Source organism: Protopterus annectens, chromosome 6.part0 (assembly GCF_019279795.1).
Source record: "Protopterus annectens isolate FY-2018-M chromosome 6.part0, PAN1.0, whole genome shotgun sequence".
NCBI lineage: Eukaryota > Metazoa > Chordata > Ceratodontiformes > Protopteridae > Protopterus > Protopterus annectens.
In genome coordinates, this window is record NC_056737.1 from 14937173 (window position 1) to 14965018 (window position 27846).

Genomic DNA, 27846 nt, shown 5'->3' on the forward strand with positions numbered 1-27846 from the left:
TACAGCCAACCTGCTGGCAGACAGGTTCAGTGAAAACTTCACCCCCTGCCCCCCCCCCATCAGTAAACCAGGACATCCCCAGCACCTGCCCCCTCCCCTCATCACCAGAGAGCAGGTCTTTAATGCCCTCTCAAAGGCAAAAAATACAGTCTCTATGGGACCAGATAACATCCCTGGCTGTATCCTACATGAACTCAGGCATGAGTTCTCAGCATCATTAGGCACCCTATTCAAGCAAAGCCTGTGCACTGGCTTCATCCCAGCTAAATAGAGTAAGCCACTGTCATCCCTCTACACAAAGGGTGGAACACCCACTGACTCAGGAAATTATAGGCCCATCAGCCTAACTAGCCTCATCTGCAAGGTCATAGAACACATTATCATGGAACTTGTAAACAAGGACATTGGCAACCTCCAAACACTTGACCCCATATAGTTTGGTTTTGTCAAATGGAGATCATACCTGTTAAACTTGGTCTATTTCTTCGAAACAGTCACCAAAGCCGTGGACTAGGGGAAGACGGTGCACACCACCTACCTTGACCTAGCCAAAGCCTTCAACACTATTCCCAACTCGGGCATATAGATAAACTATCCCAGGTAGGCATCAACCCATATGTTACCAGATGGGTAGCTAACTGGATCCCTGATACAACCCACTCAGTCAAAATAGGGGAAGCCACCTCTAGTAGTAGACCTGTAACGAGCAGTATACCCCAAAGATCGGTCTTGGGGCCTCTACTGTTTGGGATATACTTTTCTGAGGTGCAAGCCAAAACCAGTGGTCTGTGGCTGACCAAGTTTGCAGATGACTGCAAGCTGGGTGCTATCTTAAATTCCCCTAGTGATGTGAACATACTCCAAGATAGCCTTACCCAGACTAATGACTGGTGCCAGAAGCATGACCTCAAACTGAATGCCAAGAAATGCATCATTATCCCCTTTGGGGAAAATGGCATCCCCACTAATTACCGCAATACTAACAACGTACTAAGAAGGCAATCAGTCACGAGGGACTTAGGCACCCAAGTTGATAGCAACCTGATTTTTGACCACCACGTTGCTTCCATTGTACGGAAGGCTTTTTACACAGCCCACCTCATAAATAATGGTATTTCATCCAGGAACAAGGAGGTCATAACATCCTTGTACTCCTCCCTTATCAGACCCATTATTGAGTACAATGCCCCCTTTGGCATGTGCCTTGCCAAGCACATGCAGCAGCTGGAGAGACCACAGAGGTTCCTGACCAGGAAGTCCAGGGTCTCAAACACCTATCCTGTACAGATAGGCTAAAGGCCCTGTCCCTCTACTCAGTCTCATACAGACTGCTCAGAGGTGACCTGTATCTGGCATACAAGGCCATCTCAGACCCAGCCTTGATGGAGTTGCTGCATATCCATAAGTCAAAATCTACTTGCACAACCCACATGTAAGGCCCTAACCTGGTCTGTGACATTAATAGAACTTGTTGGTGGGATAGAATTGTGTCCCAAAGACTCCCCCATCTGTGGAATAGACTCCCTCTCCATGTCAAGCAGAGTACCACTCTAACCCTCTTTAACAGGAACCTGGATGACTGGATGGGAAACAAAAAATACACCCCTGGGATCCTGCCTGTGTCCCTGCTGGACAGGGGAAGCAGGTGCTGACTTTGAGAGAACATGGGTGAAATTCTTGGCAAGGCTTATAACGGCCTCCGGGCCAATAGCCTAGTATCATTCTATGACCCTATGAACTATTTGAAAAAGAAACAACTTTCTTAGTTTTGTACATATATGCCAGCTGTTTTTGACCTACTGCCAAAGGTATGTCTTGGCAAGCAACACAAACACACACACACACACACACACACACACACACACACACACACACACACACACACACACACACACACACACACACAAAACACTGATGGCTGCTTGAATGTCAGATGCATTGTCACTTGATCTCATGCAGTAAACATGAAGGGCTTCAAAGACTTCTCATTACAGAAACAATGGTAATCAATCTTTAAGGAAATCTAAAGATGCCACTTGTTCCTGAAGGAGGGAGAAGTAAAACTGGATATCATTTACTTAAAAGTGATACCTCAAAATCATTCCCTTGAATACTACCTAATGAAGCCATTCTTTAAAGAAAAGAAACTCCAAAACAGATTCCGGCAGACTCTTACAGTGTAAGATGTAGAGGGTAATCTTAAGAAAATATTGTTGCCTATACAACTCTCTGGGCATGCTACAAGAATTAGAAGGAAAACAATTCAATGACTCTGGAAGAAATAACACATTTGCTGTGCAGATACTCCATCAGGATGTTATGGTCCATGATGTTGAACGACAGTGAGAGATCAAAACAGACCAAGAGTAAATAAAAAGGTTGATCTTCACTCAGTTCATGACAGCTCATAAATAATCATCTCAAAACACAATTGAATGTAACCCCAAATTTCAAAGTAATGTCAAATGTTTTTCAATGATGCTGTGCCCCAGTTACCCCTCCTGTGATGGACCTTATCCCCCACCCCTCTTTCTTAACTATGCCAACTATGAGGATGCACTCACATAGAGAAAGTCTGAGAGAGGGTATTGGTTTTTCAAACTGCAATAGTTCAGTGATTTTTTTTGTTTGGAAAGTGATAACTGAAGCTTCATTTGCAGTAGATAGAAACATCACAGTCCTCATTGTCATCCTTATAGTCTAGAAAATAACTTAACCAAAGACCTCTAGGCAAGATAACGGAGGCTTGGATGGACTAGATTCCAGTATTTATATTGTAGAATTTATGCCAAAAATCAAATTTGTGACTTTAGAGTAGTCATCAAAATGAAAGTCACATCATAACCAAGCCTGCAAGAACTGCGCTAGATCACTGCATAACCCTATGAGTAGGCCTTGGAAAGCCGTCTGCCTAAATCTCTTAGAGAAAAAAAAATGAGCAACAGTCTCAAAGTCAGAGGCAGAAAAAAGCATGATGATTAACTAAGACAAGCTGGACTGAACAATTTGCTGAATAACTGGAACAGTTCTGTTGGCAGATTCAGTCCAACAGACCTCTCCTTGGACAAGAACACTATCTTTTTTGTATATAAAATAATATTTGTTCAGTTGATGTCTTTCCTTAAAAGGCCAGGATTTGCATTGGGATTCTGTCTTTCATTCTTACATTCTTGTGACTGCAGAGTTCCTGGTCAGATCAAGGCTCATGAATCTCAGTAGAAGTGGGGTGTATGTAAAGTGAGGCAAGATGGTCAAGTGTCAGTATTGGTCCTATTAAAGGACACCTTCATTTCCAAAGGGAGCTGGTCAAGTAATGGAATTAGGTTAAAATATGTTATATCACTCAGGTCATTGTATTCCACAACCGCTGGATTGGGATATAGGAAGTGCCAAACAAAATGGAACAGATGATTGTCAGACCAAGAAATTAATTCCATCACCAGCTATGAAATGGTCACATCTGTCTAGAAAATCAAGTCCACAGAATAGACTTTATGATCAGACACAGTGATTAATAACCTGACAAAAGGGACTGAATAATTACAAAAGATGATGGGAAAGTCACATAAAATTAACTAGCTTGGGGGCAAAAATCAGTGAGCCAGACAGAAAGTTGGTGGACTCTTGTAGAAATTAGTTTACCTTACCTGGTAAGCATGACATGAAAATAACCCGACATTTTTCCTTTTGAATATGACACAGACAGAAGTGTTGAATTCCCTACAAAATATTGTAGGCAGTTCCAATGAGGATCTACAACAGAAAGACCCTTCCTCAACCATCCCATCTAGTTGAGGGCAATATATAACAGAAGAGAATGATGCAACATATGTCGCTAGATACAGACTGAATTTACTGTTTGGACAAGTCTCTCTTACAGGTGAAAAGGTAGTATGTCTTAGACACTGAAATTATGCCTGTTTTGCTGCAGAGACCTCATATTCATATATAGTGCCCTAAATGTGGCAAACTGACCTGTAGTGGGCATAACACTTCCTCAGTATTCCTATAAGACAAGCTGGTACTTCTCCCTAAGATAGCAATGAGTTACCTAGTGGAGATAAATCCATTCACTTATGGGGAGCCCCCCAATATGGCCCATAACTGGTCTCTACCCTATGCTTTCTCAGGATCCCTAGATGTTTACAACTAAAAAAGGCACTTGATGGGAGTCTGAGAGACGTAAAAGTGTGGACAGCATTAAAAGATCCCTGTCATAAGTAAGACAGACCCCTTATGATAAGCACACTATAAAATGGTAGGCTTTAAAAATGCTTTAAAATCAGTATAACTTTTAGAACTTAAAGAGCAGACTCGGTAAAATATGCATCATGAAAATAAGACAATAAAACATTAATAACTGGTCATGTAAGGAGTAAATTATATATCATAAAACTTATTATATGATATATAGCACTACCTAAGTTATACTAATGAACAATCTAGTACAATTCATTGAAAGCTTGGGATCAGTAAAATAGTGCCTTAAATAATAAAAGATTAAAGTTCAATAAATGAAACAACTTTAAATTGGCATAGTTACAGGTGGTTGCTGCAATGGTGGTTGATTGGCTATATTTCAAAAATATAATATTGTGGTGCATTTCACAGCAATACTTTACAAACCAGCAGAGTGCTTTCAAAGAGTGTTTGCCCTTTTCTCCACTGTGGTGAGACTGTGGAGTTGGTATATTAGGGTGGGGGTGTGTGTAGAGCCCTCCTACATGTAGGTTTTGGGGGACTTGCCCATTTAAAAAATATTTTTTTGTGTTTTTGTATATTTTTCTTTTCATTTTCAATATTAAATTTCTGTTAGATGGTGAGCCAAAAAATGTATTCATTGGGTATCAGGAAACTCTGTAAATTAGTGCTGCACTCATAGACTTGACTACATCATCAGTGTAAGAAAGTAAACCTGGGGATCAGTAATACTGGTGTATAACAAACGCATCCAAGGGACATTTAGCAAATGGTTCAAAACAAGATTCCTGATAGCCAGGGTTCTCTGTAAACACAAGCCAGGCATCTAAACAGCAAGTCTACAATGATGCTGCCAACAACCAAGCAGCATTCGCAGTCCAAAGTATAGAAGAGAAAGCACAATGCAAGCTCAGCATCAGTCCATCTGTTTAGGGAATAACACTGACCCCATGAACCAAGAGATCAAGGTTATCGCCCTGTAATTTGGCAAAAAAAAATGCTCAGTACTTAATCTCTTACAGTTCTAGTTGAATCACTTCAATAAATCATGTATAAAAAAACTTTTCTGAGTTCTAGAAAGTTTAGGTAGTGTATCAGGTACTTCAGCTGAAGCATCAAAAGCCAAGATGAATGCTACTGAAAAGAAAACAGCCAATATACACACACACAAAAAAATAAAAAAGGAGCGGCATCTGTCCACAAGCCAGATAGTCAGTACTTCCTTGGCTCATTTTCATATCATCAAATTGTTAGCTACTTTCAATCATTTTTACACATTTGTGATACTTCACTCTCTTTAAAAGTGAAAATACAATCATAATGACATTATTTTGCTCCATGCCTACTTGTTCTGAGTAGTTTCTTTTTCATGAGATAAAATTTCCAGTTTATATGCTGTACAAAACCTTCTTGGATACACTAGAAGTAGATCTAATTTGTGCCTCATTAGATAGAAAAATAGCTCTCAGAACTCATTGATTTAAATGAAGGATCATACCCTTAAATTAATCAGTTCTGGATCATCACATATCTTTTGGTTACCTTGCTTGAATGATGCCTATTTGTGCTCCTTCCTCTCCAACACCCATCATCTGGATGACCTTACTGATAAAGGTTTTTTGTAAAATGAATCGTCGTTGTCCAATGTTATGGCTTCCGTCAAGCAAGAAAGCGATATCAGCTTTGCAGTCTGCAAACAATACAAGTTAATGAATTAAACTAAACTAAACCTCTTATCAGACATAAAGTTGTCATATTTCTAAACTAATAGACTTTTCCTACCTTTGTTGCCAGGTGTTTTCACTGAAATTTTCACTTTGCCTAAAGATGAAAATAAAGCGTTATTTTTCTAAAATAACTGAAATGGTTAAGTAAGCACTTCTCACATAAATAACCATGATGGGCATTAAAATGTGAGAAGGAAGGCACGGAACAGATGTATGACTTTTGAAAATAACAGCATGCATGAGCAGTAAACTTCCATCTGAAGATTATGTAGAGAAAAGTCAGGCTAACAAACGAACACACTTGTTTTCATAGGTAAATTGCCAAAGGAAGGAATTCTGGGTAGAGCACTGCTTAGTAGTGAAAGGAAGAATGAATTGATGGAAAAGTACCCTGGAAAAAGCATGACTAAAGGATGTGTATGTGTGTTTTTTCTGCCTTCTTCCCCTAAGCAGGAAATGTAATAGATCAAAAAAGAATCTACAAAATAGACATGTATGTTGTTGTATCTTTCGGCTTTTCCCGGTTAGGGGTCGCCACAGTGGAACTCCGGTCTGCTAATGATTGGCAGTAGATTTTTACATGCCGAGTTGCCAGCTCTGATGCACAACCTTCAATGAAGGTACGCCCATTCACGCATGTCTCCACACAGAAGACGCTTTAGCTGAGAATCGAACAGGACAATGTCTTACTGTGAGGCGACAATGCTACCGCAGCACCACCACCACATTTCAAAAAAGAAATTCTTAGAACTATACTTACAGAAGACAATTCTTAGTGTACTCACAAAGCCAAGGCAGTGGATGGGTTGGGTATATCCTAGGAGACTACAACTGGCTTTCTTGTGAGGCAGAACCTAATCTGCAGGATTGGAGGAGGGAAACACTAGACATTTTCCAGTCAACAAAGACAAATACATAAAAGTGAATTAGGACATTCATGAATTAAAGAAAGTAATACATGCATTACACCAGGATTTCAGTAGGTACACTGGTTTCACCGTACATGGAAATTCTTTTTAATGTCTTTATACACAACACTCCAGAGCACCTGAAAAGGAAGACGTATTATTGCAGAATATACTAGCAAATTAAGTACCATGGAAGTAGAGAAAAAACTGAGAAAGAACCCAGGAAAACAGGATGGACAAACTAGAGCATGACAGATGAGAATCAGGCCAAGAATGTTTAGCATCTTGTAAGTGGAGAATGAAAATAAATGACAGAATGTAAACATGAAGGATGACAATTGAACACAGGATGTAAAGAAGACATTTAACAACCACACAGTAGAAAATGGAGCTGAGTATAATCAATATGTTAAGTGTGACTTCATTTGATCAGTCAATAATTTTATTAGTTATATCAGTAAATGTTGATATAACGTTTAAATATTCAAAACATTTAAAACTAGCTACCTGCATTCCCATAAACTGATTTTGAATCTAACGTTTTGCATCATAAACTAAGCAATTGCTGCAAATTTTATTGTGTACTCAATGAATTTCTTAGGATATTTCACAATTACAGAATAATAATTCAGCTAAAGAATGCACTGAAAAAAATCCTTATGTGATTATGTAAAGGATGTTTTGTGTGTAAATGTATCACATCTTCCTTAGACTCTTGATCAGACAGGGACACCTTTCCCATGACCAGACATCATTTTTGTCATAACAAGTACTATATTTAAATCTCTCAAACCTGTATCTCATAAAAGTTACTGTTACTCTCAATTATTTATGGTTTATGTCAGATAAGTAGTCAACATGATCATATTGACTTAAATGTTTCACATTAAACTCAGATAAATGTGTTCTTTTAATCCTCTCCTTATTCTGTTTAAATTGTCTTATTATCTTCCTTGTATGTGGACTACATTTAATATGACATTTGCCTATAAATATCTTTATAGATACTTCAATCCATATCTCTCTAATTCTTGCAATTGTTTTGTTAGAATGCAGTTTTTTTTCTTTTTGCTCTCTTGCCTGTCACCTCTTTTTTACAAACTTTTATCATCTCATCCTTTTTGTAGTCTGACCCCTTTAGAGTATGGCCATCTCATAACACTTAATCATTAACAATACAAAATTGTTTTTAAATATACTTTTCCAGAAATGATTTTTGAGAGGTTCATACATTTTCCTATAGTTTTATGTACTGGGTTCACAAGTTGGAAGCATCTCCTTTTATGCAGTAATTCTGTTGTGTATGCTGCAACTAGAAAAACAACTTTTGTTCTCATGGGACTTAATAATAGACATTTGGATGCTTCTGTAATAAACTGAGGGGCTGCCAGCCCAGCTAGATAGAATTTTGTAAATAATATGTCATTTATAAATATTAATATGATCCACAGGCTTATTTCACAAATGTAAGAAAACTGTGTTATGTGCTGAGCTTCAAAAATGTAACCACAGTGCACCCTGCTGGAAGAAAGCAGAAATGTGTATAAACTCTATGCCTATGTAATGTATGTTTTATGGTAGAAATTGGAACATACGGCATACAGAGTTAACTTGCAAACTCCAAGAAAATAAGCTGAAAAGTAAAGAATTTTATGACTGTGTGTGATCTTAAGATAAGAGACAGGATGTCTGGACTAGGAGCTTATTTCTATTGTCTTAAGACAGAGATAATTACTAGGTTTCACATGTAAAGTGTATTTTATTGCTCTGTGACTTCCTAGCAGTCCCAGATTACAAAGAAATGTTAAAGTTTAAGTTGTGTGAGCCTGGGAACTTGAGCAGAAGTGACAAGAATGATGTAATCTGAAATGACTCAGCAGTAATGTGTATTATCAATTTAAAAAGTAGCTCAGAGAGAAAGAGAGTGCATTTTGCATTTTGTTCTGAATCTGACAACTCACCAGCACTTGCTTTGCTCTGTGAGTAAGACTTAGATCTTAGTATTTCTCTTAGAGATAGGAATATAGCCAGATTAGTCTAGCTGTTTTCTATATTTATGTCAGACTGTTCTACAATGTTGTTTTAAAGTTTCCTGTGATTTCTGAACTCTCTATTGTCACAGTGTTGAATTAATGAGTATTGTCTTGTGCTTTTATTATTTATTATTAAATATTTTAAACCTTTTAACTGTGGCTGTTTTGTGCAGAGGTAATTAAGCTCTTAGCGTACTTGCACATATTTGGTGATACTGTACTAGCCACTCCTAAATAGCCTTCAGGTCTCAGTCATACTTACCAATTAGATAATAATAACATTGTGCAATAGACTTGGACACCCTTTGGTATGGGCCTTTAAAGTAGCTGATAATAGTAGTTGGTGGCAATGATTGCTACCTTATTGCCTGGGCACAAGGGGGCACAGCTAGTGAACCTGTGTCAGCTTCCCCAGGGGTGTCTATATGTTTTTATATAAACCAAATCTCAAAGTGTGTGTGTGTGTGTGTGTGTGTGTGTGTGTGTGTGTGTGTGTGTGTGTGTGTGTGTGTGTGTGTGAGTGTGTGTGTGTGTGTGTGTGTGTGTGTGTGTGTGTGTGTGTGTGTGTGTGTGTGTGTGTGTCAGCTACTTGGGCAGGGACATGAAGCACTGGTTGAACAGAGAGAGTACTGGAGGTTTTGACTTGACTACCCAGCTGAGATCTGAACCCTATAACTGTGCCAGTGGGGAGTCTTATTAGGGATCTGGAGATACAGGGGGGAAACCAGCTCCAGACTGGCATATCTTTGTGTGCTCTTAAGGGAAATTGTACTTTACTGTGTGTACTTTATATCCTCCCAATGTGCACATCCCTTACTGGTGTTAGTGGTGAGGATTGAGGCTCCTTGATTACTGGGCCAGTGCACGGGCATCACATATTAATTGTTTGGCAGTGGTGGGATATCTACATCAAGTATTAATTGGTTGACAGTGGTGAGATAGCCACATCATATATTAAGTGGCTTGTAGCTTGTGTACAGTGGTCACTGAAGGTGTTTTTGTATGCCAAATCAGCCACGCAGTGAACATTCAGAGTTCAAATCACAATTGTTTTATTACTTTTGTTAGCTTAGTTAGTCAGGGAGAGCAGGAAGCATGTCATCAGAGGAGTATGGTAAGCTGACAAGGAGCCAGTTGGCTGAGATGTGTCAGGCTAAAAGACTGGTGCACAGAAACCTGACTAAAGCAGACATGATTGCAGCTTTGGTCACAGCTGCATCAGAAAATAGCTATCAGGAGGACGATTATACTGGCCGTGGAGATGTACAACACACAGAGAATGGACAGCTCAACCTTTCTACAGAGGACTTAAAAATCTGTCTGGAGCTAAACAGACTTGAGTTGGAGGCCAGATGTTTGGAAACAGAAGCTGAGGAGAAGGACAGGCAGAGACAACATGAAAAGGAGATGCTGACTCTTTGCCAGAGTCATGGAGGTAATGGGGAAGGGAGTAACCAGATCCCAGAAGCACAAAAGTTTAGTAAATTTTTTCCACAGTTTACAGAGGAGGATAATTTTGATAGTTTCATTCATATGTTTTACAGGGTATGTAAACAATATGATGTTGACCAAGGGCTCTGGGTATGGTTCCTGACCTCTTTACTCCATGGTAAAGCTGTAAATGTTCTATCCAAACTATCTGATGTTGACTTTTTTAAACTATAATGTTGTAAAGAACTGTTTGCTAGATTTTTTTAAGCTAACACCTGAAGCTTATAGGAAAATGTTTCGTGAGCATAGACGTAAGACAGATACAAGTGTGTGTGTGAATATGTTGCTGAACTAAGCACTTATTTTTATAGGTGGGTGAGTAGATGTCAGGTCACTACCTTTGAAGTGTTGGCAGACCTTTTGGTGAGGGAACAATCCCTTAGCACTTTGCCTGAGGACATGAGGATCTAGTTAGCTGATAGACAATGCTCTACTGCAGATGAGTTGGGGAAGAAGGGACACCTATATCTAGTAAACCAGGCATCACTGCACAGGAAAGGGACACCCAGTGCTGCTCATGGGTCTAAGGGAACCCATGGTGGGCAGCCCCAACTGCCCAACGGAATCTGCCAGTAGCAGGGGAAGCCACTAGTACAGGTACATGTCCAGGACCTAGGGTTAAATGTTTTAAATGCAACCAGTGAGGCCATGTAGCATACAGAAGTACATGGAAGCAAGGTGGGGAACAAAAGGTGGGAGAGCCAGTAAGTGGGAACTACAAAATGCCAATAGTAAGTTGTCTTGAGACAATAAGGGTACCAAACTACCATCCTGCAGATGTCCTGATAGGGAAGGATTTTGATAATGCAGTACCATGTGTTAAAGCAGTTACACGCAGTCAGGCTTGGAGACAAGCATGTGGGTCTGGTAGCCTGGGGAAACCAAGTCAGGCTGCATATTTGCAGCCAGGGCTGGTGAGGTGGTTACTTCAGGGAGGGAACTACTTCATAGCAGTGGGACTGAAGGTGAGCCACAGCTGCTTGTGGGTACTGATCATTCCTTGGACAGAGTGACTGCAAGGATAGATGTTAGTAGTAGTACCCAGGCTGACAGTGAGGCACTGCTGTCAGAGTATGCCAGACTTCCTGTGGAAGGGGAAGGGTTACAAAGGGAGAGTTGAGACAGGCTCAGCTCTCAGACCCTACATTACAAGGCCTGAGGGAGGTAGCTAGTGAAGCACCTGATTCTCAAGGGAAAGGGGAATCTGTATACTGGGCAAAGGGTTACTGCATAGAGAGTGGACCCCTGAGGGAGGGCTACAAGGTGAGAGGATACAGCAGTTGGTAGTGCCTAGAGCCTACCATCTGGAACTTCTAGCCATAGCCCATGATATTCCCTTTGCACGTCATATGGGCATAAAACATACAAAGAGATGTACTATGCAGAACTTCTATTGGCCTGGGATTTCCAGAGATGTAACAGGGTACTGCAGGACCTGTGAGCAGTGCCAAAAGTTAGGGCAAGGCAGGAGACAAGGTGAAAGCTACTTTGATGCCTTTGCCTGTGATTGAGGAGCAATTTCAGAGGGTAGCTATGGATATTGTGGGGCCTCTGAGGTTCCCCAATCTCCACAGGGAAAACCTGTATCCTAGTGGTAGTAGATTATGCTACAAGATACCCCGAGGTAGTGGCTTTGTCTTCCATTGAGCCAGAAAAGGTTAAAAATGCTTTGTTAGAGACTTTCAGCAGTGTAGGTTTCCCAAAAGAAATACTGACTGACAGAGGTGTCAATTTCATGTCAGACCTGCTGGCTTGTCTGTAGAGGTACTATGGGGTGAAGCACCTAAAGACCAACCTCTACCATTCCCAGACTAATGGTCTTGCTGAGAGGTTAAACTCTACACTCAAGTCCATGCTACATGCATTTGCAGGCCAGTTTAAGAGGGAGTGGGACAAATATTTGCCCCATCTGTTTGTTTACTGAGAGGTTCCCCAGGAATCCACAGGTTTTTCACCATTTGAGTTGTTGCTCGGGCATAGGGGAGGGGGCTTCTAGATTTAATTCACGATAAGTGGGAGGATGAGAGTGAATCTCACCAGGAGTCTATTGTGGCATATCTCCCAAACCTCAGGACAAGGCTTAGGAAACTCATGGGCTTGGCCCAGGAGAACCTGAGAGAAACCCAACAGCAGAAAATGATCTGGTATGACAGGAATGCTCAAGCTAGAGATCCTGCTTTAGGGCAGCAGATAATGGTTCTCATTCCTGTTAGACACAACAAGCTGCATGCAGCTTGGGAGGGACACTACAAGGTGATAAAGAAGGTCAGTGATGTTAGCTACATGGTGGAACTGCTAGGCAGGAGGCAGGAGCACAAATTGTACCATGTTAACATGATGAAGCCTTACCATGATATGTAGTCCTTGTGCTGAGTATTTAAAGTGGATTGCAGGAGGAGTCCGAGGGAGATCTGGTGACTGATCTCCTCAGTGGGGCTCGGCCTGACACCTCATTGGAAGGGGTAGCAATGTCCCAGCGGCTGTCCCCTACAAGGTTTGAGAAATCTGAGCAGTGCTACAGGGGTTTGAGGATATGTTCACTGGGAAACCAGGGTGAACCCACCTGGTGCAGCACCGGGTGGACACAGGACCCCAAAGACCTATTAGACAGGCCCCTTATAGGGTGCCTGAGAAAGTCAAACAGATTCTGGGTGATGAGATGCAGGAGATGTTGGAACTAGGGGTAATTCAGGAGTCTAACAGTCCCTGGGCCTTCCCAGTGATGCTGGTGCCAACGAAGCATGGCAGTACCAGGTTCTGTGTGGACTACAGGAAAATAAATAGTCACACAGAGTCAGATGCTTACCCCATGCCTAGGACAGATGAAGCCCTAGAGCAGCTGGGTGGGGCTAAGTATCTTACCACCACTGTTCTTACCAAGAGTTACTGGCATGTGCCCTTGACTCCCAGTGCTAGAGAGAGGTTAGATTTTGTGACTCCTTTTGGCTTGTATAAGTTCACAAAGATGCTCTTTGGGATGAGAAATACCCCAGTGTCTTTCCAGAGGCTGGCAGATCATATCCTTGCAGGAGCAGGAGATTTTGCCCTTGCTTACCTAGATGATATTGCCATCTACAGCCATTCCTGGCAAGATCACCGTCTGCATGTCAGGGAGGTGTTGGGCAGACTACAGAGGGCAGGGTTGACCATTAAGCTCAGTAAGTGTCAGTTGGGTATAGCAGATGTATCCTACCTGGGACATAGAGTGGGGAGTTGTAAGATCAGGCCAGAACCTGCCAAAGTGGAAGCCATTCAGGCATGGCCTACACCTGTTACCAAAAACAGGTGAGGGCATTTTTAGGGACAGCAGGGTTCTACAGAAAGTTTGTCCCCAGTTATAGTACCATATCTGCTCCCCTCACAGACTTGACAAGGAACAACAGGCCAGATAAGGTAGTGTGGACCACAGCATGTGAGCAGGCATTCCAGAAGCTTAAAGAAGCTTTGGGAGAACCCCCTGTGCTAGCCAGATCAGATTACAGCAAATAATTTGTTGTGCAGGTGGGTACTTCGAATCATGGGGTGGGGGCTGTACTTAGCCAAATTTCTTCAGAGGTAGAAGTGCACCCAGTGGTTTATCAGTCATAGGCTTCAACCCAGGGAGGAATGCTATGCAGCTGTAAAAAAAGGAATGTCTAGCATAGTGAGGGCACTGCAGAAACTTCAGCCTTACCTGTATGGAAGGAAATTCACTGTAGTTACAGATCACAATCCCCTAACATGGTTACATTGAGACAGCCAGCAAAATGCCAAGTTACTAAGGTGGAACCTAGGGTTGCAAGGATATGATATGTCAGTGCACCACCGCAGTGGGATTAGCAATGCCAATGCAGATGGGCTCTCAAGATGGGGAATGGGGTAAGGTATACCTAGGTAGACTCAACCCTCTCAAGTAACGTTTCTCAAGGAGCACTTGAAAAACTAGCTTGAGTTCTCAGGGGGGGGGGGGGAATGTGATAAACTGAGAGGCTGCCAGCCCAGCTAGATATAATTTTGTAAATAATTCTATGTAATTTGTAAATATTAATATGATCCACAGGCTTGTTTCACAAATGTAAGAAAACTATGTTATGTGCTGAGCTTCAAAAATGTAACCACAGTGCACCCTGCTGGAAGAAAACAGAAATGTGTATAAACTCTATGCCTATGTAATTTATGTTTTATGGTAGAAATTGGGACATACAGAGTTAACTAGCAAACTCCAAGAAAGTAAGCTAATAAGTAAAGAATTTTATGACTGTGTGTGATCTCAAGCTAAGAGACAGGATGTCTAGGCTAGGAGCTTCTTTCTATTGTCTTAAGACAGAGATAATTACTAGGTTCAACATGTAAAGTGTCTTTTATTGCTCTGTGACTGCAGATCACAAAGAAATGTTAAATTTTAAATTGTGTGAGCCTAGGAACCTGAGCAGAGGTGACAAGAATGATTTAATCTGAATTGACTCCGCAGTAATGTGTATTACCAATTTAAAAACTAACTCAGAGAGAAAGAGAGTGCATTTTGTATTTTGTTCTGAATCTGACAACAACTCACCAGCACTTGCTTTGCTCTGTAAGTAAGACTTAGATCTTAGTATTTCTCTTAGAGATAGATAGGAATATAACCAGATTAGTCTAGCTGTTTGCTATATTTATGTCAGACTGTTCTACAATGTTGTTTTAAAGTTTCCTGTGATTTCTAAACTCTCTATTGTCACTGTGTTGAATTGAGTATTGTCTTGTGCTTTTATTATTTATTACTAAATATTTTTAAACCTTTTAACTGTGGCTGTTTTGTGTAGAGATATTTAAGATCTTAGCGTACTTGCACATATTTAGTGATACTGTACCAGCCACTCCAAAATCGCCTTAAAGTCTCAGTCACCTTTACCAACTGGATAATAATAACATATCACAGTAGAATTGGTCACCTTTTGGTAATGGCCTTTAGAGTAGCTGATAAGAGTAGTTGGTGGCAGTGATTACTACCTTATTGCCTGAGCAGAAGGAGGCATAGCTAGTGAACCTGTGCCAGTCTTCCTCAGGAGTGTCTTTGTGTTTGTATATAAATCAAATCACAAAGTGGGTGTGTGTCAGCTACTTCAGCAGGTACATGAAGTAGTAGTTGGACAGAGAGGGTAGTGGAGGTTTTGGCTTGACTACTCGACTGAGATCTGAACCCTATAGCTGTGTGCACAATATATACAAAAAAAGAGGGGGGGTCAACATAAGTTTTTATTTCAGGTTTTAGAGGTGATAAAAGAAGGTATGAGGTTGGGTGATTTAATAAATACTACTGAGCATAGTGAGACACTCTGGATTTTAAGATCAAGGGCACATAAAGGTTCAGGTTTAAATGATATAGTACCCTTAAAACCTGAACTGAAAAACAGACCTTTGAAGAAATGAATCTGTGTTATGAATTTGTATATATTGTGTTGTACAAGTTACTGTTTGATGTTATGCACTTAATATATATTTTATTGCAGTGTTATGATATGATTTTATACTGAACTATGACTGGAAGCTTAGTTAATTGATTTTATCTGCATATAATATTTAAGTGACTTTTTAGCATTTGTTTTTTGGTCTGAAGAAGCAGTTGGTAATTGTGACAGAGCTTATCATCTCATTAAAGTGTTTTTCATTTAGTTTGCCCTTGCTTGGATTTCATTCTCAGCCATGGAACAGTACTTAGCTTTCTTTTTTTATTATTCTATTAATGTTGTCAAATGTTTACCTCCTCTCCACAAAGCCACAGTGATCCATATCTATCAAATTTGGCAACAGTTTTTGCCTTTCTTTTAGCTAGTACAGACATAAACACTTTATAATCATGCTTTAAACTTGACATGAGTCTATATGAAACTAGGTCTGATGCGTCTTTACCATCCTTAGATGGTACAGCCACCACAGCTTTCTTTCATGATGTTGATGCTTCCCTTCCTATTAAAATACTGCTAAAAAAACTTCCAGATCTTTATCACTTTCTTCTGTCCTAATTTTCAAACTTCCACAGGAATACCATGTGTTCCTGGAGACTTTCCTGTGGGTTGATTATACTTTGCCATTTTTATCTCTTCTCCCATCTCAAATGTGAATTGTTGAGCCTCATCTGCCTCTAACTTTGGCATGCCTAAATCATTCATAAATATTTCCATCTGTGCTCTTTCTTGATTTCCATATTTGTCTGTTTTATAAAAGATTTCATAAAATTTCCAAAATTCCATAAATTCCTCTCTTTTTAACAGGTGGGTGTCTCAGTTTTACTACATTGCCCTGTATTTTCATCTTAATTTTTATTGGTGTATGATCTGAAATAGTTATTGGATGTGTGTTGAAGCTTTTAAATAAATGCATATATTCTTGTGTAATACAATCTAGTCTACCCCAGTTACCTTGGGGAATAATATGTAAATTCTCTCAGAGTTTCTACTACTGAATTCACATCTTCCATTCCAAATATTTTTAAACTTTCTTCAGAAATCTACCCTCTTTTGTTATATTTTCCCTTCTAGGTCTCCCAGATGCATCCTCGCTGTTGCAGATCAAGTACCATTGCCCATTTATAAGTAATATTTCCTGCTGAAATCTGATTGTTTCTCCCAAAATATTCTTAAGTTTCAAAATAGCAGTTTTAGGTGGCATATAAATACATGCCAGTGTAATCCTCCTTCCTTGCCAGTAGTGGCTTACTACCACAAATCTACCATTATCTTTTTTCCCCTCTCCTGTTACTACTGGAGCTCTTTGAGAAATTAGTATAATAACTCCACTTTTCTTTTGTCCCTGACATTCTGTTGAATATGCATCCTGAATCATTTCATTATCATATTCACATGCTCATTTTTTTCCATGTATGTCTCCTGCAATACTTCTATTTGCACTCCACATTTCTTAATATAACTCAATACTCTTACCTCTTTGTCTATACATGCAAGGCCAATTATGTTTCAACATAATATGGATAGCGTAGGCATTACAACAAAACGTTCCCACCTGTTACATGACAGCTGTTTTTGAATGTGTATTTTAATTTTTGTGTTACATGCACCATTAATGTTTGGCAGACTGATGTTTTATACAATTGTTTGTCATCTTCATTTGAACCTATGTCACATTTTGTGTGAACAAAAACCTTCATACAATAAAAAAATACATTTTCAGAACATCTCCATAACCTATTAATTTAGAACAAACACACAATAAGTTTGTGTCTTTCGGCTTTTCCTGGTTAGGGGTCGCCACAGCGGAACTCCGGTCCGCTAATGATTGGTAGTGGATTTTTACGTACCGGGTTACCAGCCCTGACGCACAACCTTCAACAAAGGCACACCCCATTCACGTATGCCTCCACACAGAAGACGCTCTAGCTGAGAATTGAATGGGAAAACGTCTTGCTATGAGGCAACAACGTTACCGCAGCACCACATCATCAAAAAATGAAGTTTAATCCTGCAGATAAGAACAATTGCCCCAAATCAACAGCTAAGGTCACCTTAATAGTTGTTAGAGGACATAGTTAAGGGATAGGGCTTTTAGTCTATCCATATAGGACATGTTGTTTATACCCTGTATTTTCTTTGTGAGGAACTTCTGAGGTTGCTCCTGCTGTTGTAAATGTCTAATCAAGTATATACCAAATAGAGCATTGCACTAGATTATTGGACTAATGAGTGTAGAGTACAGCAAGACTATAATTTCCTTGGATCTGAATGCCATAACTTTACTTAGATGTTGTGTCACATAGAAGGACGTCCTCACCACTTTGGCCTCCAGGCAGTCAAAGTTCAGGGTACTATATATCCGTGTACCCAGATCTCACATCTCTGAATCTGCTGTTATGGGTGTGCTATTGATGTTGTAATTTTCTGGGGTATTTGACTTCACAAAGGGTATGATAATTCATTTTTTACATAAAGTTTTAGGTTATGGTTTTGGCACCAATCATTTGTCTGACCTAGACCCTCCTGAAGGATATCTACATTGAGGGATTCAATGTTTGCCCTCAACTTGCAGTCGTCAGCAAAGTTTGTCATCCAGAAGCCTTCCACATTAGCCTTGACTTCAGGGAAGTATATTCCAAACAGGAGCGGTCCCAGCACTGAGCCTTGTGGCACACCACTAGTAACTGGCCTCTTGCTGGATCTGGATTCACCCAGTTTAACCACTTGTCTTGTCCATGGATCAACTGGCTATCCATCTGGTGATGAAGAGATTTATGTCCAGTTTTGTGAGTTATTTGTAATACATGAGTGGGGTATTATAAAGCTTTATTTATTTCAGATGTATTGTCAGAAGAATGAGAAGCAGAGTTGCCTTCTGTTTAATGCCTCACTTTTTGTTGGATAACATTTTGGATTTCTTTCTTAGCATGTTCTGCATCAAAAAATATCTTTGCTCCTCCAGGAAAAAAAACATTGTAAAGACACCTGTATACAGTAACTTGAATCTCATACCTACCTCTTGACATTTCCTGATTGCTGGAATAAAGTTGCTTGATGTACAGTAAATAATCATTTTCCACTCTCTGCTGTGTCTAGTTTTTAACACTTTTATAATCTGCCACAGTTTTGGCAGGATGAACTCTTTTTGCTGGTATGACTGCTTCTTTAATAATACAGATCTTGGCTGCTTTCTCATGGCCTGGTGTGGAGCAGACCCTTGACGTGTCCTTCAAATGAACTAATCCTGCTGTGGAATACCAGTTTAGTTGAGCATTTGTGCTGTTATGAAATTAATATAATTTCTTCCAATTACTATAGTACAGCAGAAAATCTCAGCTTTTCTCTGTGCTCTCTGTCTTCTAACTTTACCATGTTTCGAAATGTCTCTTCTTGAGAAGGCTCATACTTGGACAGCCTTTTCTTCATTTCAACCTCTGATTTTTACAGTTTTAGCAGTCCATCTGAATAGCTAGTTAAAGCTTCTTTTATTTTTTCTAGGCTTTTCTTATTTGAGTTGATATACTCCTTCAATATTTCATTTATTTTAACCACCTCTGAGTACATTTGATTTATTTTTGTCTTCTTAATTTCTGTCTCGTACTATCTCTGGTAGTAAAGCTGAAGCCTGAAATGTTTTTTTTTTTGCTAAACAGCTGCAGGATTCTTTCTAGTCAGTGTTTTCTCTTCACCCTTTCAGTTGATTTTCTTTCAGGTTTTCTAAATTTCTTCTTTGCTGGCATCCAGGCAGTATACTTACAAGCCAGTAACTGAATTTTACTGAAGCTGTCAGAATTACCAGTTCTTATTTCTCAGTTTGTTTTTCTTACTGGGAGAGCTGAAATTAAGCTGTTGATCAGTGTGCAGCCCTCTTGGAACTCCTATTTTTGTCCTTGTTCATGATTTTTAATTTATTTTTATTATATCCTTAATATTCACCCTTCATACGATACACCAAGATATTATTTAGTTCTATTTCTAACCACTGATTAAACGACTTTTCTTTTCTTACTGGTATTTGATTGTGCTCATTATAAATTTTCTCTAAAAATAAGACTTCTCTAATCTACTCACTTTTGCTAGTTCTCTGGAAGTTTTAAAATAATTTGTGACTGACCCTTTAAAGTTATAAATAAAAATGATAATAGATTTTTCGTATCTGCATCAGTATAAGTTTTCTGCATAACTAATTGTAGAAGTTTCCCTGATTACTGATACAAGTATCACATGAGACTCTTTCTTCACTGGATTTTTATTTATTTGTATTTATTTATTTCACATTTGTTAATCGGGTTAGTCCAACTGGGTAAGAAATTACCCATTTTCAGTGGAGACTCGAGGGGAAAAGCCCCGAACAAAACATACAAATACATACAAATAGGGACAAGTTAACAATATAAAGAGCAAAACAAACTTATGGATACAATGGATAAGAAAAATAAATGTAATCCAAGGAATAGTACATAGCTATATACAAGGTCAGAAGAAGGAAAGTGCAAAAGAAGAGAGGAGTAGAGGAGGAATGAAGTGATCTAGAGGAGGAGGAAAAAAAGAAGAGCAGTAGGATAAAGTAAATTATATAAAGAGGGAGGGTATAGAAAGAGGAGCAGATTGGATAAAGTAAGATAAGAAAGAGGAAAAAGGTCTTAATGATAAGTATAGTGGAGAAATGGGAATATTGGAAGGGAGGAATTAAGTAGGTTGGTTACAGGTGCATATAGGATTGTTATGGAGGTACAAAATAAGGTCATGTTTGAAGATAGGAAGAGCAGTATGACTTCTAATATGGAGTGGAAGATTATTCTAAATAAGGGAGATGGAGTGTTTATAAAGTATTTTACCTATGTAATATTGGGTTTATAGACTTGTAGAATAATTTATCAGAGCTGCGCATGGATCAGGGAGGGGTATACCAGGAGATCAGGTTGGACAGAGATGGACAGTGAGATTTAGAATTAAGAATTCGGAAAGCTTGGATCAAATGACATTTGGCAGAAGGTGTGGGAATTCGAGCCAATGTAGTTTTTTGAGAGCAGAACAATGATGGGATTTATAGGGGCTACTGCTGACAAATCTAGCAATTTTGTTATAAGTTTTGTCAAGTTTTGCCAGCAGGTTAAATTGTAAATTGGAAAATAGAGGGGAGCCATAGAGGAGGGCGGGGAGGAGATAGGATTGGGCTAGCAGTAGTTTAGAGTTGGAGGTCAGAAATTTGCTGTTTCTATGTAACATGCCCAGTTTTTGGTGTGCTTTCTTTATAGAATGAAGCATGTGGAGGTCTAGTTTGAGCTGATCGTCAATGATGATACCTAGGAGTTTAGTGTGTAAATCTGGTGATATGATGGTGCCATTTAGTGAGGATACGAGAAAGGTGGATTTGTGATGGGCTAGAGCTTTAGGTAGGAATAGTAAGAGCTTAGCTTTAGAGGGGTTCAGGATAAGTTGATTGTTGGAGAGCCACTTCTCAACAGAGTGAAATGAAGACTGGGTGATATGGTGGAGGTTATTGCTAGAGTCAGAAATGGAAATCATAGTTGAATCATCTGCATACTGTATGATAGGAGAGATATTGCTGGCAGTGTGTAGGCCATTGGTGAAGAGGTTGAAAAGGAGGGGGCCAAGAATTGAACCTTGAGGAACACCAGTCTGAACTGGCAGAAAGGGTGAGAATGAATTTTGCCATTTAACTGCTTGTAAGCGACTGGACAGGTAACTAGAGAACCAGTTTTGAGTGAGGATATAAATGCTCAGCTGAGAAAGTTTTTGAGGTAGAAGCTTGTGGGAAACAGTGTCAAAAGCCTTTGACAGATCTAAGAAAAGGCAAGAAACAAGTTTATTATTGTCTCGGCCTCAGCTACTGTATGAGAGAAGGATAAAAGTGCTGTGTTAGTACTGTGTTTGGGCCTAAAACCATGCTGAGTGTTGGTTAAAAGATTGTTTTGAGTAAGGTGGGAAAGCAGTTGAGAATGAATACACTTTCCTAGAATTTTGGAGAGGGGAGAAAGAATAGAAATGGGACGGAAGTTAGATGGCCCTGTGGAGTTTCCACCCTTATGTAGTGGGATAGTATAGTATTCCTTCCAAATAGAGGGAAAAATAGATTCATGGATTGAGCAGTTTATTAGAATGGAGACAGGAAGGGCCACAGAGTTAGCAGCAATTTTTAGGAATTGGGAAGGTAGGTTATCAGGGGCAGCGGAACAAGGTTTGAGTTTACTACAGAGAGTTTTAATATAACTAACAGATACAGGTTTGAGCAGGAAGGGGTCAGAGAGGTTAGACGAGTCAGATTGGGGGTATGGAGAAAAAGTGTGTGTGGTAATAGAAGTGATAGTACTGGAAGTGAAATTAGAGGTAGGGTTGGGAATATTAGAGGGGTTAGGTACAAGTTTAGAAATGGTATCAATAAAGTAGTGATTAAAATGAATGGCGGTATCTGAGGGAGATTGATTGGGAAAAGGATTGAGGATTGTGGGTGACTTAATTAAGTTTCTTTAAAGACTTCCCATAATTATGGTATTTTCCAATTCTGGCATTTAAATCATTCACATCACCACAAATGAGTGTCACCCTTTCTTTCATTACTATACCCTAAACTTCTTTACAGATTCTTCCATACTCTGAACTAAGTACTTATCTGTTACATTTTTATGAACTGGGAAGATTTAAATGCTCAACATTATGAACTTTCCCAATGTAGTTGGTACATTTAAAACTAGCATATCATCATTATTCACTGGTGTTATAAGACTGCCTTTTCATCTGGAAATATCTCACTCTCTTTCTTTTTTCTACAGGTACTCCAAAAGTTTCACAGTTTTGTACTGTTACATGTTTAACTTCTTTAACCCAAGTCTATCGCATAGTGACTACGGCAAACCCTTAATAAAATATCGTCTGTCTTCTTCTTTTTTTGTCAGACCAGACATATTTTGAGACATAACTGTCAGTTTCTCATCTGTGTCTTGGTTACTCATGTCCTCTATTTCCTCTTACATAATACACACCGCTGGTAACATTTAAGAGTATTGCCTTAAGCCATCACGAAGTCCCACGGAGCACCAGTAATTTACTTCTGTAGCACGGCATTCTCTATCTATCCACTTTATACCCAGGCTATTAATCAGTCTCTCCAAAATTATTTCAGGAAATTAAGACATCTCTTTGACATTAGTGGTGATTCAGTCATCGAAACCTGGACATTAATTTGATAAGTTACTCGAATCTGACTTTTCTCATATTCCTTTTCTTGTTACAGCTACCACCCTCATTCCCTATACTCTAAGCAGACTATGTACCAAGCAGGGGACTTCCTGCTGCTCTTCTTGATTTGCCATCACATTGTCTAAGACTAAGTTTACTAAATTCACAAAATTGGACCACATCTTATCATCTGCTATTTCTCCAACAAATCCATGCTGCATTTTTCCAAACTCCACCTTCCTTCCTATTAAATTATCTGTAAATTGTCTTTCTACCTTATAATATTGCTCACCTCTTCTTATACTTTTAAGAAAGCCTTTCCTTGTCGTGCATGATTCCAGGGTCTCTATCACCTGTTCAATAGCCTTTTTAATAGTGTGTCGTATTGTAGGGAAAAAGTAATCTAAGTGTTCTTATCAGTGGCTTCAGTGCTTAATGGTGCTGGCAGGGAATAAGGACACACCTGCCCGCAGCAGGACTGCCTGCAACTGGGGTGCACACTGGTGGAGTCAAGGATACATCTTCCCAATTACAAGACAGGCTATACTAGTAGGAAGTGAGGCATAAATGAGCTGACATGAGCAGTGATGCCTTTGTCATCTTAGCTCTACCCAGTTAAGGACTTCCTTCCTATGATGCTAAGATTGCAAATATGATACTCACTCCTCAGCTCTTACCTCATATCAATGGGTGAAGTGGCTTTCCTAGAAGTACTAGCTGGGAGGTCATTTTCACTCTGGAAAAGCATTGCCACTTGCATGGTTACAACAGGATTTGCTCACATTTCCTGAATTGTCGATATTTATGCAGGAGGGGGAACTAGCTGTCTTCGGGAATAGAAACCATGAGGTCGCTCTGCCCCTGGAGAGTAAGGACCCAATAGTATGAGTCTTTAGAGAAAAGTCAATAAATTGGCACAGAAGTAATATGGCGGAGTTTAAAAAGAGCTAGAATATCAGTTAACTTAGACACCAAGTCAGCTTAAAACTACAATACGATTTATAATGTTTACTAAATGGTACTTATTCCCTCTAGGGGAAGACACAGGGCCTAAAATATTTAGCATGTCACTGTGTTTGTAAAACCAGTATAAAAAATGTGTAAGTCCTTAGTAAATATGGATAAGCTGAAACAATAGCAATGATTCAGGTTTTAAACATTACTGTAATACAGAAATAAAATAATGCAAGTCCTCAGAGAAAAAAAAATGATACACTGACCCAGAAGAAAAACTGCAGTGCTTAAACAGGGCTATATTATCAGTTAACCTAAATACAAAATCAGATTTATAAAAAATACCATTTATAAATTGTACACATGGTCACTACAGAGAAAAGCACAGTATCCAAAAATATTTATCTTGCCACTGTATCTGTGAAAAAAAGTTGGATAATACAAATTCTTAGTATGAGAGGTAGGTCAGACAGAAATAATGTTACAAATGTAACACAAAAATGCCTTCTTTCATATCTTAGGCTACCCACATATAATTTAGCATCAAGTTAATGTGGGTAGAAGTAAATAAAAGTTTAAAGGAGGTATTTTGGCTTGATGTTGGCCAACTCATGTTTCAGCAAGACAGACATTTACAAGATCACATAAAGGAGTGGCCAATATGCAACTCAGGTAGATTTTCTCACAATAAGGAAAGTGACCTGGGGTAGCGTAGTCGCCTCACAGTAAGACGCTGTCTGGTTTGATTCTCAGCTAGAGCGTCTTCTGCGTGGAGACATGTGTGAATGGGCGTACCTTCGTTGAAGGTTGTGCGTCAGGCCTGGCAAGCCAGTATGTAAAAATCAACTGCCAATCATTAGCGGACCGGAGTTCTGCTATGGCGACCCCTAACCAGGAAAAGCCGGAAGACACAGACAGAAGGAAAGTGACCTGGGGTAGAATCAATGATTGCAAAGTCATCCCCAGTGAAATAGTCAGCTCACATAAATCTGAATCTGAAATATGAATGACACATTACATTAGCAAACAGGTCAGGGGGGACAAATCAGCAAAGTTGCTTAATATGGATGATATGGCATTAGTAAAAACTTCAGCAAAGGATAGGGGAATGGAATGCAAAACTAGAGGCATATGGGATGATGTGTGAGGACCCACAAAGTCTTAGTAAGAGAGGGAAAGCTTCCACAGAAAAGTACTACAAATGTAACACAAAAATGCCTTCTCTCATATCTCAGGCTACCCACCTGAGTTGTAATGGCAGCAAATGGAAGAATTCAGGAGAAGCTGAGAATTGAGATAGAAGAGAAAATAGTGGAGCAGGTAACAGCTTCAGGTATCTGGGAGGGGTGGTAGAGGAAAAGGGAAGTCTGAATGAGGAGGTCAAAGCTAGAGTCAGATGGAGCTTCAGGCAAATGGCACAGTGTTAGTTTTAATGCATGACAGAAGCATGCCAAAGATGCTAAAAACTAAGGTGTGCAAAACAGTGGTGCAACCAGTACTACTGTATGATACAGAAACTTAGGCAGTAAAGCCAGAGCAGTTGAGGAAGGTAGAGGTGATGGAGATGAAGTGCCTGAAATGGGTGGTAGGATGTTCACTGTGGGACAGAAATGAGGACATCAGAGCAGAAGCCAAAGTAGCTCCAGCTGAGAGTAAGGCAAAGAGATAACTGTGGTTCAGGCACATGTTCAGAAAAGCAGAAGACATTCCAGTGAAGAGGATTCAAAACAGATGAAAAGGAAATGAGGGCAGCTACCAAACTTGATGGATGGAGTGTGTGAGAGAAGACCTATGACACTCAGGCATGACTGTCAAAGAAAGTATAAGAGTGGCATTGAATCAAGAGAGATAACATGAGGTCCTGACCCCATTTAAAAAAATGGGAAAAAGGAGGCTGATGATTATTGTGATGATGATGAGTAGGTATTCTGGCAGCAGACCCCCAAAGTTAAATCTCGAAATCAAATGTAACTGACCTGTAAGTGAAGACAAAAACAATGAACTTGATTAAATCCCAGTCAACTGAACCAGTGTTATTTATGCTTCCTGCTTGAAGCTGATAAACAGTTGCAGCAGCCACTAAAGATTTAGTCCCAAAACAGGAAATGAGAGAAGTAAACAAAAAAAGGCCTTCTATTTATCCTTAATAGCAGAGGGCATCAACAAATGTAAAAGTGCTCAGTAAGCCTCACAAAACCCCAGAAACTTAGGAATGTCAAATGCAGAATGATGACAGCCCAAATACCTGTTCCAAAAAGTCCATAGTTTACACCAAGACTTCCAAAGGCAAAAAAGCATTAAGGAACTTAGTTCATAGGTTAAATGGTTCATAGGTATATACTAGACTAATGACCACTACCTCCTTTATAAGCTTAGCCATGCAACACAACCCAATTATATCCCTATATATCACAGGCATTTTTAGGAGGGAGTACGTTAATTAGGAATTTTCTAAGGTTATGTGTGTCGGGATATTAGTTTGGACATTACTGTCTGCTTCTGTCTATCAGAGACATGGGGGCCAGACCCAGTGTGAATTTCCAATTTCCCATCCATTGGTTAAGGTTACACTTAAATAGGGTTAGGGATGGACTCTGCTTCACATGGATGGGAACCTGTTCCAGAGCATGGTGATCCTCTGAGACACATAACTGTCTCACATGTCTTATTTATGTCAAAAGAAAAATTTAAATCCTAGGATCTAGTGGTTCTGATGCTGTTCAGTTTTTGGATGTGCAAAGGGTCCATCAGAGCTTGATCCAAGGATGCCTTGTATGCCAGGGATAGATTACCTCTCAGTAACCTGTAGGAGACTGAGTATAGAGATAGGGCTTTAAGGTGATGCATACAGGACAATGTGTTTATATCATGGATTTTCCTTGTAAGGAACCTTTACGGGCATTCCAACTGTTGCATATGTCTGGACAGGCATATGCCGAAGGAGGCACTAGACTCAATAATGCATTTGATAAGGGCTGAATAAAGTGGCCCTGACTTCCTTGGACCTGGATGCCATTCCCTTACTTATAAGTTGGTAACATAGAATTGTTTTCTTGCTTCCTTTGCCACATGTTGGTCAAAGGCCAGCTTACTGTCTAGATATATTCCCAGGTCCCTGACTACCGAGTCACCACTTAGGGGTGTCTTCTTGATGGAGTAATTAGCCTGGAGAGCAGTTTTCCCAAAAGACACTGTAATGCATTTCTTGGCATTGAGTTTTAAACCATAACTTTGGTACAAGTCATTTGTCTTTGTTAGACCCTCTTGTAAGATGTTTGTGTCCTGAGGGGAATCTATGATATCTCCTAATTTTCAGTCATCTGCAAACTTGGTCAACCAAAGGCTCTAGACATTAGCCTTTTACTCTGAGAATTAGATGCCAAATAAGAGCAGTTCTAGCATGGACCTCTGAGGTAACCTGCTGGTGACTTGTCCCTTAGTGGAGGTAGTCTCATCAATCCTGACTTTCTGGGTCCTGCCTTTGAGACAGCTGGAAATACAGAGAGTTATGTAAGGGTGTATTCCCAGTTCAGTGAGTTTGTCAACTATATCCTAGTGGAGCATTGTAGTGAATGCCTACGCCAGGTTCAGGTAGGCAGTATACACTATTTTCCCCTCATGCATTGCCTTGGTGACCTTCTCAAAGAAGTCCAACAGATTTTGTAGGCATGACCTTCCCTTGACAAAGCCAGACTAGGTTGGATCCAGTGTCTGAAGGTCGCTTATATCTTTGTTGATCATTTCCATGACAATTCATTCCATGGCTTTGCATAATAGACTAGTCTGACTAATAGTTCTCTTATTTCTGGGGTCAGTTGATGGTCCACCCTTGTGACATGGGATAATCATTGCAATCCTTCATTCTTGTGGTACAAAACCTGTTTTGAGGTTATAGTTGAAAAGTAAT

The 27846-nt window shown here is 39.7% G+C and overlaps 1 protein-coding gene across 3 annotated transcripts in view; it reads right to left on the reverse strand.

Moving 5' to 3' along the window:
• The window catches only part of COCH (cochlin), a 382700-nt gene that overhangs the window by 106404 nt on the left and 248450 nt on the right, over nucleotides 1–27846 (reverse strand). For all 3 annotated transcript variants that reach the window (XM_044073810.1, XM_044073808.1, XM_044073809.1), the window contains exons 7-8: nucleotides 5983–6021; nucleotides 5743–5890 (exon numbers count right to left, since the gene is read on the reverse strand). In XM_044073810.1, the coding sequence (XP_043929745.1) occupies nucleotides 5743–5890; nucleotides 5983–6021 (187 nt within the window). The remainder of the gene's footprint in view (nucleotides 1–5742; nucleotides 5891–5982; nucleotides 6022–27846) is intronic.